The sequence below is a fragment of the Hypanus sabinus genome, chromosome 5 (genome assembly GCF_030144855.1).
Source record: "Hypanus sabinus isolate sHypSab1 chromosome 5, sHypSab1.hap1, whole genome shotgun sequence".
Taxonomy (NCBI): domain Eukaryota; kingdom Metazoa; phylum Chordata; class Chondrichthyes; order Myliobatiformes; family Dasyatidae; genus Hypanus; species Hypanus sabinus.
Genome location: NC_082710.1, coordinates 171,088,107 through 171,100,156, shown reverse-complemented (window position 1 = coordinate 171,100,156; position 12,050 = coordinate 171,088,107). Strand labels below are relative to the sequence as shown.

At 42.3% G+C, this 12,050-nt stretch overlaps 1 protein-coding gene across 7 annotated transcripts in view; it reads left to right on the top strand.

The window, feature by feature from the left end:
* Nucleotides 1–12,050, top strand: part of LOC132394578 (large proline-rich protein BAG6-like) — a 113,867-nt gene that overhangs the window by 58,923 nt on the left and 42,894 nt on the right. For 4 of the 7 annotated variants that reach the window (XM_059970889.1, XM_059970888.1, XM_059970885.1 and 1 more), the window contains 3 exons: nucleotides 4,322–4,593; nucleotides 8,457–8,586; nucleotides 10,570–10,794. In XM_059970889.1, the coding sequence (XP_059826872.1) occupies nucleotides 4,322–4,593; nucleotides 8,457–8,586; nucleotides 10,570–10,794 (627 nt within the window). The remainder of the gene's footprint in view (nucleotides 1–4,321; nucleotides 4,594–8,456; nucleotides 8,587–10,569; nucleotides 10,795–12,050) is intronic. The other 3 variants (XM_059970890.1, XM_059970887.1, XM_059970886.1) reach the window with 1 other exon arrangement.

Sequence of the window (12,050 nt, the reverse complement as noted above, 5' to 3'; positions counted from 1 at the left end):
TTCTAGTCCATGCCGAACGCTTACTCTTGCCTAATCCCACTGACCTGCACTCAGCCCATAACCCTCCATTCCTTTCCTGTCCATATACCTATCCAATTTTACTTTAAATGACAATATCGAACATGTCTCTACCATTTCTACTGGAAGCTTGTTCCACACAGCTACCACTCTCTCAGTAAAGAAATTCCCCCTCATGTTACCTCTAAACTTTTGCCCCCTAACTCTCAACTTATGTCCTCTTGTTTGAATCTCCGCTACTCTCAATGGAAAAAGCCTATCCACGTCAACTCTTATTATATTATATTCAGTGGTGTGAATGGGAAAAGCACTTTACTAAGTTTCACTTGTTTGTTGCCCATCCTCAATTTTGAAAGCCAATTAATTTCACCCCAGTAGATGGCTTCTGTACTTCAAGAACGTCTCCAGACAATCAAAAGCCCTTTATCCTGGATCAGGAGTGGCAAACTTTTTTGAAAGCATGTGCCCAAATTGGCAACAATCTGAAAAAAATATCTCGCTTGCCATGGTTTATACAGTGCCTATAAAAGGTATGCACCTGCCTTGGAAGTCTTCATGTTTTATTGTTTTACAATATTGAATCACAGTGCAATTAATTTGGCTTTTTTGACACTGACATGAAAGAGTCTTTTTCTGTTGATCAAAGTGAAAACAGATCTCTACAAAGTAATTTAAATTAATTACAAATATAAAACACAAAATAATTGATTGCATAAGTATTCACCCCCCCCCCCCCTCTTAATATGACACACTAAATCATAACTGGTAGCCAATTGGTTTTTGAAGTCACATAATTAGTTAAATGGAGATATGTTTTTGGAGACCTGTGTGCAATTGATTGTAGTAAAAGTAATAATAATAAACACATTATTGATCCTGAGTGGGAAATCCTTTATATACCTATATCTGGAAGGTCCAACTGTTGTTGAGTCAGTATCCCGGCAAAAACTCCACCATGAAGACATAAGAACACTCCAAGCAACTCTGCAAAAAAGGTTAATGAAAAGTACAAGTCAGGAGATAGATTAAGAAAACTTCCAAGTAACTGAATATCCCTTGGAGTACATTTGTCAATCATCAAGAACTGGAAAGAATATGGCTCAGTTGTAAATCTGCCTAGAGCAAGCCCTCTGCAAAAACTTGAGTGACCGTGCAATAAGGGGACTAGTACGAGAAGCCACCAAAACACCTTTGGCAACTCTGGAAGAGTTACAAGCTTCAGTGGTGGAGATGAGAAAGACTGTGCATATAACAGCTGTTGCCTGGGTGCTTCACCAGTCACAGAATGGGAGAGTGGCAAAGAGAAAGCCAGTGTTGTAAAAGCTCAATGTGAAATCTCAGCTAGAGTTTGCTAGAAGGCATGTGAGAGACTGAAATCTGCTGGAGAATGGGTGTATGGCCTGATGAATCCAAAATTGAGCTTTTTGGCCATCAGACAAAACACTTTTTGATGTAAGCCACACGGTGCACATCATCAAAAACACACCATCCCTACCGTGAAGCATGGCGGTGGCTGCATCATGCTGTAGGAATGCTTCATGGCAGCAGGCCCTGGAAGGCTTGTGAAGGTAGAGAGTAAAACGAATGCACAAAAATACATGGAAACCTTGAAGAAAATCCTGACGCAGCCTGCAAGAGAACTGTCACTTAGAAGAAGATTTGTTTTCTAATAAGACAATGACCCCAAGCATAAAGCCAAAGCTACACAGGAATAGCTTAAAAATAAACAAAGTTCATGTCCTGGAGTGGCCAAATCAGAGTCCAGACCTCAATCCAATTGAGAATTTGTGGCTGAATTGGAAAAGGGCTGTTCACTCACAAACCCCTTGAATTCTGACAGAGCTTAAGTAGTTTTGTAAAAAGGAATGGGGAAAAATTCCAGTGTCTAGGTGTGCAAAGCTGAAAGAGACCTATCCACATGGAGTTAAGGTTGTAATTGCTGCCAAAGGTGCATCTACTAAATACTGACTTGAAGGGGGTGAATACTTAGGCAATTATTTTATGTTTTATATTTGTAATTAATTTAGATCACTTTGTAGAGATCCTTTACACCTTGACATGAAAGAGTCTTTTTCTGTTGATCAGTATCAAACAAAATGTCAGATCATGTCCACTGTTGTAAAACAATAAAGCATAAAACTTTTTATAAGCTCTGCAGTAGAGTGATGTAGGATCGGAAGATGTAGATTCCTTGTGGGTACAATTAAGAAACTGCAAGGATAATAAGACCCTGATGGGATGTAATGCTGAGGCTTATGAGGCTTTGTTTAGTCTGCATTTGGAGTATTTTGAGCAGTTTGGGCCCCTTTTCTAAGAAAAGATGTGCAAGTATCAGAGAGGGGCCAAGGGACATTCAAAAGAATGACTCTGGGAATGTAAAGGTTAATGCATGAGGAGCTTTTCATGTCTGTGGTCCTAGGTAGAGTGGACACAGAGGGGCTGTTATATATCGTGGAGGGTGGGGGGTGTCTTGGACCAGAGGACGTAGCCTCAGAGTAGTGGGACATCTGCTTAGAACAGAGATGACAAGGAATTTCTTTAGCCAGAAGATAGCAAATTTGTGGGGATTCATTGCCACAGACAGTAGTGGAGGCAGTTATTGGGTATATTTAAAACAGAGGTTGATAGGTTCTTGTTTAGTCAGGGCATCAAAGGTTACAGAGAGAAGGCGGGAGAATGGGGTTGAGAGGAATAGTAAATCAGCTAAGATGGAATGGTGCAATAAGATCAATAGGCTGAATGGCCTAACTTCACTTACGAACTTATGGTAATTTTGAGCTGAGATTATCATTGATTAGTGGATTAGTAACAACAATTATAGACTTTTAAAAGGAAAAAGATGAGTGTTTAAAAACGCAAACACGAGGAAATCTGCAGATGCTGGAAATTCAAGCAACACACACAAAATGCTAGTGGAATGCAGCAGGCCAGGCAGCATCTATAGGAAGAAGCATTGTCAATGTTTCAGGCCTGATAAAGGGTGTCAGCCCAAAACGTCGATTGTACTTCTTCCTGTAGATGCTACCTGGCCTGCTGTGTTCCACCAGCATTTTGTGTGTGTTGAGTGTTGTTACTTAGTTATCTGTATTTATTGTTTTAATGAAAGTATAAAAGAGTTTGAATTAAATGAAGTATTTTAGAAAACTTGTTCAAAAATAATGTGTTGATCTTTCTAAAATGGCAATAGAGAAATAGTAAATAGTAATTTCTAAATAGGATTGTTACTGTAATGGTTAACTATCCAAATATTGATGTTTACAGCAGGGCTGTGAGGATTTTAAAATGTATTATCCAGTGTCATTTGTTCTGATAACCATCTAGCTGGTGTCAAGCCAGCGTGAGACATTTCCTGTGAAAATATTTTTCTGCTCTCGGGTTGTAAAAATTCATTCACTGTTTCACTAGGCAATAGAGATGATGATTGTGTATCTTTTTACTATAGTTGGGCGGCTCTGCATGCCGCTTGATCCAATATGTTTGATGGCACAGGTTTGTCACTAGAAGGGTGTGATTGGAAATACTCTTCAGGTTAAGCAGCGTCAGTGATGAATGAGAAATAGAGAAAGAATGACGCCTGAAAGATTGATGACATTTGAGGTCTGCGGTCATTTTATAAGAAGTATAAACAATTCCTTTACTGGCTCCTTTTCTGAGAAGTGTTGGTAATGTGAAATGAATAGACAGTTGTGTGGGAGAGGGTCACAGAAACAGTGGTAAGAGAGCAAGCAAGCATGGGAAGAATGGCTGTCACCTGGCCTCCTGAGTCAGTGAGTGAGCAAGGAGTCTGCTCAGCACATCCAACTGTGCTTGGCTCTACCCAGCCCCTGACTGTTGTGGTTCAGGAGATGGATGTAGAGAGAAGGCATATGTTCAGATCAGTGTGAATGTTCAGTTCCCACCCAGTAGAAGATACAAATCATCCCACCAGTCTCCCGAACGCTCATTGTATGCAACTGGTGTCCATGAATCAGATGTTTATAACCTGGGGAACACCTTGTATGGATTGGCCAGTAAATGGATTGATAGGGAGATAAGACAAGTTGGTTGAACAGAGAGGAAGACGTTGAAATCTGGAGCAACAATCTACTGGAGGAACTCAATGGGTCAAGCAGCTTATTAGGGAGGAAAGGAGTTGTTGATATTTCAGGTTGAAATGCTGCATCAGCACAGATGCTGCTCCACCTGCTAAATTGAAAGTGAAATCTTGTAGAATTTAAATAGCTGAACCAGCTGACCGGTGTTGTCCATTCCACTTGTTAGTTTCAACTAGTAACTCCCCAACGTTGTTTGAAATCTTTCCCAGGGTCAAGCAAATGGCACGCCTCAGGAGTCAGCACAGAGCCCAGCAGATGCTACGGATTTGGTGGGAGAACCCACACCTCCAAGCGCACCAGTTTCTGGGGACACCATGGAGACGTCCGGCACAGAGCCTCAAACGGCCCCGGCAAATCACCCTCCAGAAACCCTGGCTGAAGGGACTGCTGAGGAAGGCACAAGCACCTCGGAGGGCACTGAGCCGAGCGTGGGCTTGTCATCGGCAACTACCCAGACCGAGGAAGCTCCCCCTGGGCCCAAGTAAGTGCAAACCAAATGTGTCAACCAGTTTACATATAGGATTCTTTGGGGGTTTCTTCTGTTTACGCCATATATAAAGAACTCCAGAGGAGTACTGTAGTTCATGACACTCATGAGTGTCACCTTGCACACTGATGAGCTTCTTGGCTTCAAGTTAGTTGGATGTTTGACTCTCCTCTGTGGGGTCTTGAGGCCATGATCTCAGTTGATTGCAACGTTGGAGCTGCTGACTAATGAGATGTTAAGTGGGTCAGCCCAGTTGCGTGGATGAAAGGGATTTTGAAGTGCTAGCTGAAGAATGCGCAAGGCATTCTGGACAATCTTTACCCCTTGGTACTGCCCTGGCCAGCACCTGCCCCTTGGCCACCATACTGACTGGCTCTCGACACCTAACCAACATTTTATCAGGTCATTTACCACATTGCTGAGCCAAAGTGTGTGTATTGTTGCACTGTAATTAAATTTAAATCTTTCTAAATGTCCAAATTGTGCTTTTGTTCTGGAAAGAATGGATACCTATTTTGTGCAATCTATTTCACGTAAGTTTGGATCTATGGTGCTGCCCTTGTGTTTGGAGTACATACTGAATCAATTTTACACTATTATGATGGGAAACACAGAATCTTCACTGAAAGGAACATTTTCAGTTTGTCTAACTGATTGAAGGGTTTCTTGGACAAAAGCCTTGATGATTTAATGAAAGTTGCAATTTTATGGGAACTGCAATCATGGACATTAATACTATAACCAAGGAGGCAGTCATTAAGTTCCAAGCAAGAGAAAATCTGCAGATGCTGGAAATCCGAGCAACACACACAAAATGCTGGAGGAAGTCAGCAGGCCAGCTAGCATCTATGGAAAAAAGTAGTCGACATTTTGGGACGAAACCTTTCTCAAAACGTCATCTCTACTTTTTTTCATAGATGCTGCCTGGTCATTAAGTTCATTGTGTCTTAAGTTGCCCTGAGAAAGAATAATCTTTACTATATTACTTTTGAGTCTTGGCCTTGTAGATTACAGATAATGTGTTTGCCAAGCATATTTTCAATGGCTCCTGCTTCAACATCTTGCCTTGGTGTGTGTACTGAATCCTTAACAACATCCAGTGATTGTCTGTACTAACCTCCATTCTATACCAATTACCTTAAATTCACAATTTCTGTACCTTTGTTGTGCTTTTGCCCTGGATTGTAGATTCCAGCATCTGCAATCTGCTGTCTCCATTTTACTACTCCATCTGAAGTCTCTTCAAGCCATGTCGATGTTAAAGTTTTGCTGCTCTCTTTGACAAGAGTTCCGTGGTGACCTCTATCACTACCCCTCCTCTGGTTTTACTGCACTTCTACTTTCCTTTAAATCAGTCGCATCCTCTCTACATTCCAATCTCAGCCTGAAGCATCAACAGTTCCTGTCATTTCCTCCAAGGTGTTGCTCAACCTACTGAGCTCTCCCAGCAAATTTTTTTTGATAGTAAAACTACATTTCTGTTTAATTAACCTACCTGCTTTGAGGAATATGCCTTCCTTATTCAAATTATACAGCACCTCACTAATCTTCCATCTCTGTTGAGAGGAATGTGTGTTCCGTGTTCAAATTATCCAAGTGCTTGATTAATCTTCTCTCTCGAGGGAATAGGCTCTATCTGTTCAAATTATTGAGGCATTTTGATTAAATTTTCCCTCAGTCTCCCTTTGCTCCAAAGAACACCACCCTATCCTCAGTAGTTCCTTCTCAAAACTAGGCCCTGCTATCATAAACTCCATAGGATCTCTTGACAGGTAGCACAGATTGAAGATCTTTTTATTCAGATATACATTTATTTATCATAGTTACATCAAACTATACAGTGAAGTGCATTGTTTGTGTTGCAGCCAACATACCCAAGGATCTGTTGGGGGAAGCTCACTAGTACTGCTGCTCTTGCTGCATCAACACAGCATGCCCACAATGTACAACACTGAACACACAACATAAGCTGAACAAAACAAGACAGCAACAGCAAAACGGGCCCCTTCCTCACCCTTCAACTCCAGGACAGGCTGCCTCCAGTCCTTCGTTGTGGAATCTCTGTTTGCCTGACTTATGATTGTAAGCGGTTATGGTTACCTGGCAATCTCTCTGATAGTTGATATGCTTTTAAAATCCCAGCTGTGGCTGGTGCAAGACATCTCCACCAGTGAGGGTTACCTCCTTGTTCCCTCTTTGTGTGTTGATCTTAAGTTAACAAAATTAGTTGATTGTCTTTTGAATTGCTTTGTTTTGACCACCTGAGCAGCAATATTGGAGACTGTAGTCTTCTGCTTAGCTCTGTAGTTGAAGGATGGCGTCACCTTATGTGCGTACAATGAGTCTATGTATATAACAGTTACTTGTGTATTTTGTTAAAGGGCTGCTTTTTTATTTCTATTTATTTACTATGTTCTGTATGCTTATTGTGTTTTCTGTGCTGCATCAGATCCAGAGTAACAATCATTTTGTTCTTCCTTTACACCTGTATACTGAAGAATGACAATTAACAATCTTGAATCTTATAGCTGTCAGCTCTGCTCTAGGTCCCAAAATTCACTTCACCCCTGTTGCTCCTGGCAATGGTCTGCATCCCCTCCTTCCCTGAGCCCAGCACTTCCTTCCCTCCTAACCTTGCCTTCGTTGCCCTGTTGGGTCTGGAAGCATGAAGCCACTTACCCCGCACAATCTTTGCTGATTTGATTTGACGCAAAGGACGCATTTCATTTATGTTTTGATACACATTATAGCAATATAAAGCTAATATTTCCCTGCAACTCTTTGCTTGTTGGAAGACTGCTTCCAAATTGTGATGTGCCCAAGCTGTTACTATGCATTCAGTGTAAGCACCATTCCTTGTACAGAGTGGTGTTCCTGCAAGATTTTTTCAACCTTTTCAACCTAGGTAGTCCAATAGATCACTAATCCACAGTGCCATTACAAATCTCTTAATACACCGGTAAAGACCACCTGAGTATTAGGGAAAGATTGAATAGGTTAGGACTGGAGCACAGGTGAGGGGAGATTTGATTGAGATATACAAAATTATGAGGGGTTCAGACAGGGTAAATGTGAACAGGCTTTTTTCCATTGAGTCACATAGGGGTCACAGGTTAAGGATGAAAGCTGAAATATTTAAGGGGATCCTGCGGGGGAAATTCTTCACTCGGAGAGTGGTGAGAGTGTGGAACAGGCTGCTCAAGGAAGTGGTGGATGCAGATTCAATTTTTAACATTTAAGTACATGAATGAGCGGGGTACGGAGAGCTATGGTCCTGGTGCAGGTTGATAGGAATAAGCAGTTTAATTTGTTCGGCATAGACTAGATGGGCCAAAGGGCCTGTTTTTGTGCTGTAGCTCCCTCTGACTCTAGTTGTGGGATGCTTCCTGACATCAAGGAACTCAACTTCGTTGGGGGGAATGAAATTAACTGAAAATATTCATGCAATGCAGTATCTGCAGATTTTCTCTTGTCCGAAGATGTTAGTGTTCAGTGCACAGAAAGTCTATGGAGATGACAGTTGAATTTTCAGGTCAGCAATTTGATTACAAAGAATGCAAGCCTTTGTTGATTCTAGGTGTTGAAGACTGATAATATTAACATGGTAAATGTTTTAAAATGCCTTGGGAAACAGTGATGAATATCAACTTACAGCATGATCATTATCTTTAGAGCTTAAGTAGAAAGCATTTGCAGGCAAAGAATTCGAGCTAAGTATTTGGAACAGGGAATTATTGTAAATGCATGCTCTTAGAATGACCTTAGAACCTTTGTAATTGTCAGGAAGGGAGGGCATGACCTGAACAGGCAGGCTGTGTCGAAGTTTGTGTTCTAACTTGACCCTTGTTCTATTTCAGTCACCCATCCCCCACAGAGTATCTCGAGGTCCTGATGGAGCTGCAGCGAGTGGAGTCGAGGCTGCAGCCCTTCGTGCAGAGGTACCAGGAGATCTTGAGCACAGCCACTACTGCAGACTACAACAACAATGTACGCCAAAAGATTGGTAACCCTCTACACTCCCACCCCCCCCCCCCATCCCCACCCACCATCCTCAGCGCAACTACTTCTGCAAATGTCACTCATTCAAATTTCCCCTAACGTTCTTGGTAGAGGGACAGGGTATTAGTTGACCATTTGGAACTAAAGTGACAAGTTTCAATCATGGGAATTCTCCATCTAGGATAGATCGTGTATAGATGATTCTGGACACAAAGGAGGTCAGAGTTGTGGGGAATCAGGACAAGTAGATTAGCAACAGTATTGTTGAGGAGCCGACCAAGTGCAAAGAGCAAAGCATTCAGGAGGCTGAAGCAAGACCAGGCAAGATACCGTTAACGGGAGGATATTGAGTCATGTTGTGAAACAAGGGGATCTTGTTACATACACCCACAGGTAAAGGTAACAGGTAGTTTAAAATGGCATACTGAATGCTTTCTGTTATTATATGTGGCATAAATATAAAAGTAGGAAGGTTATACAAGAACTGTAAACAAGATTAGTTAGCCCAATGCCTGAGTACTGGGTACAGTTCCATTCAATTTATTAGAAGAAATATGTGGAAAGTCCATTCCTGATCACCTGTCAGCTGCAGCAGGCTTGTCCCATTGAGGTGAAAGAAGGGACAGAGGTTTATGTTACCTGTACTGGAATATTATACTATGAGATATGGTAGAAATGTTCTGTTTTGGGAAAGTAAGGAGGCTTAATAAGTACTGTAAAATTCTTATGGGTGCATAGAAGAGTTAAAGAGGAGTGAATGAGTAGCGTTTGATGGCTCTGGGCCTTTACTCACTGGAGTTAAGAAGAATCATTGAAACTATTGAATTTTGAAAGGTCTAAATAGAGTTGGCATTGAGAGGATGTTTCCAATGTGGGGTGAGTCTAGTTCTTGAGGTTGTTGCCTCAGAATATAGGCGTGTCCCTTTAGAACAGAGATGAGGAATTTCTTTGGCCAGAGGATGGTAAATCTGGAATTAATTTCCACCGGAGGGTGTGGAGGCCAGGTCATTGGGTATATTTAAGATTGATAGGTTCCTGGTTAGTAAGGGCATCTGTAATGTTACAGGAAATAGGCAGGAGAATAGGGTTGAGAGGGATAATAAAACAGCCATGATGGAATGGTGGAGCAGACTCAATGGGTTGAATGGCCTAATTCTGCTCCGATGTCTCATGGTCATAGACCTGGAAGCATGGATCTTCGAGGAGTGATGAGGAAAATCTTTTGACTGAGGGGTATGAAGCAAATTGTGTGAAAGGGTGGTGAAGGCAGTACCTCTCGTCATATTTTAGATTAATTTGCGGATAGATGGAGATTTGGGACCTGCTGGGTGATGAACCTTGTGCTGGAAGATGAGGTCAGGCTGGTTATCTTTGTTTTGACCAGCACGGATAAGTGAGCTGAAGAGCCAATGATTCTCCGAGCTGAGCTGCTCTTGATGAGGCTGTGTAACTTGCTGCAGCTCTAGGTTGTTTCATTCCTTGTCTGTTTCCCATTTTAAGACCTATTCAGCCAGGCAGAGAATGTTCCAGAACATGGGAACATCTTGCTCCTCGTTCCAGCTTATGGAAGAGATCATATCTAATCTTTGTTCCCCCTCTTTGGCACCTGCAGGCACTAACTCTTTTTGGTAACAGAAAGCTGGTAACAGAGTCAGTGTTTGCTTCCCTTGGACTGTACTTCTAACACCCAAACAGTGGTTTCCTAAACTCCCATACGTGGCCCATTTGATTTTGAAGGTTATGAATCTTATTGCTCAGTTACTGGGTCTGTAGTTAGCTTCCTGCTGTATGAAAGGGGTTTTCACTAGAAAGGGGCAGCAATGTAGTTAGTGTAATTACAATGCCAATGACCCAGGTTCATTTCTGCCGTTGCCTGTAAGGAGTTTGTACGCTGTCCCCGGTTCTTGGAAGAGCAACACCCAGATACAGAAACCAGGGAATAATTGTTAGTACAAGTTATGTACTTATCAGTGGGCTTTCCCACGCCTTTCCTTCCAACAGACAGAGAGCAGGGAAGAAGACCAAAGGATCATCAATCTGGTGGGAGAAGCCCTTCGTTTTCTGGGCAACACCTTTGTGGCCCTGTCTGATCTCCGGTGCAACCTAGCGGCCAGCACCCCTCGCCACCTACACGTGGTGAGGCCGATGTCCCACTACGCCTCACCCGTGGTGTTGCAGCAGGCCCTGCCCATTCAGGTGAGTTACCACACTTGGGAGACCTGTCTGTGGAGGGGGTGATGGGTATCAGGTGGTGTGGATCTTCCTATCTGTGTCTCACACCAGGACCAGGATTGCACTGTTGGGAATAGACTAACAGAAATTCACAATTGATCTGTCAAGTACAATATAGTCATGCAGTTAATTAGCACAGAAATGGATTCTTTGGCTAAACTCCAGAAATTTTTTCCTGTCCACCCCTACCACATTTTTCCAATACATCACATTTTGGTACGACAAATGCTCTGCGTGTGAGAACAATAAACTGTAGATGTGGATACACTCAGCACATTACGGATAACAGCCTCTCCTCTATGGACTCAGCAAAGCAGTGTGCATAATCAAATGCCTCACTCATCCCAGACATTCTCTTCTCCCCTCTCCCATTGGGTAGAAGCTACAAAAGCCTGATAGCACATACCGCCAGGCTCAAGGACAGTTTATTATCAGACTAATAAGTAGTTCCCTAGTGCAATGACTCTTCACCTCACAAGGTCCCCTGTTGTGATCTTGCACCTTATTGTTTATCTGCACTGCACTTCCTCTGTAGCTATAAGCAGAATTTGGCCATTCAGCATTGAATCTGCTCCACCATTCCATTTTGGCTGATTTTTTTTTATGTCTCTCAACCCCATTCTCCTGCCTCCTCCCTGTAACCTGTGACACCCTGACTAATCAAGATCCTATTAACTTCTGTTTTAAATATACCCAATGACTTGACCTTCACAGCCATCTATGGCACAGATTCACTGCCTCCTCCTGGCTAAAGAAATTCCTCCTCATTTCTGTTGTAAATGGACGTCCCCTTTGAAGCTGTGCCCTCAGATCCTAGACTCTCCCACTATAGAAAAAAATCCTCTCTGCATCCACTCTATTTAGGCCTTTCAATAACTGATAGGTTTCAATAAGATCTCCCCCCCCCCCCCCCCCCATTCTTCTAAACTCCAGTTAGTACAGGCTTAGACCACCAAATGCTTCTCATACTCCTTATAACCTTTCATTCCCGGAATCATTTTTGTGAACCTCCTGTGCATCTTCTCCAATGCTAGCACATCTTTTCTTTAATTAGTGGCCCAAAACTGCTCAGGATACTCCAAAGTGCACTCTGACCAATGCCTTCTGAAGCCTCAGCATTACATCCCTTTTTTTATATTCTAGTCCTCTTGAAATTAATGCTAATATTGCACTCAACCTGCAAGTTTTAAGGAATTTTGGACGAGGACTCCCAATTTCTT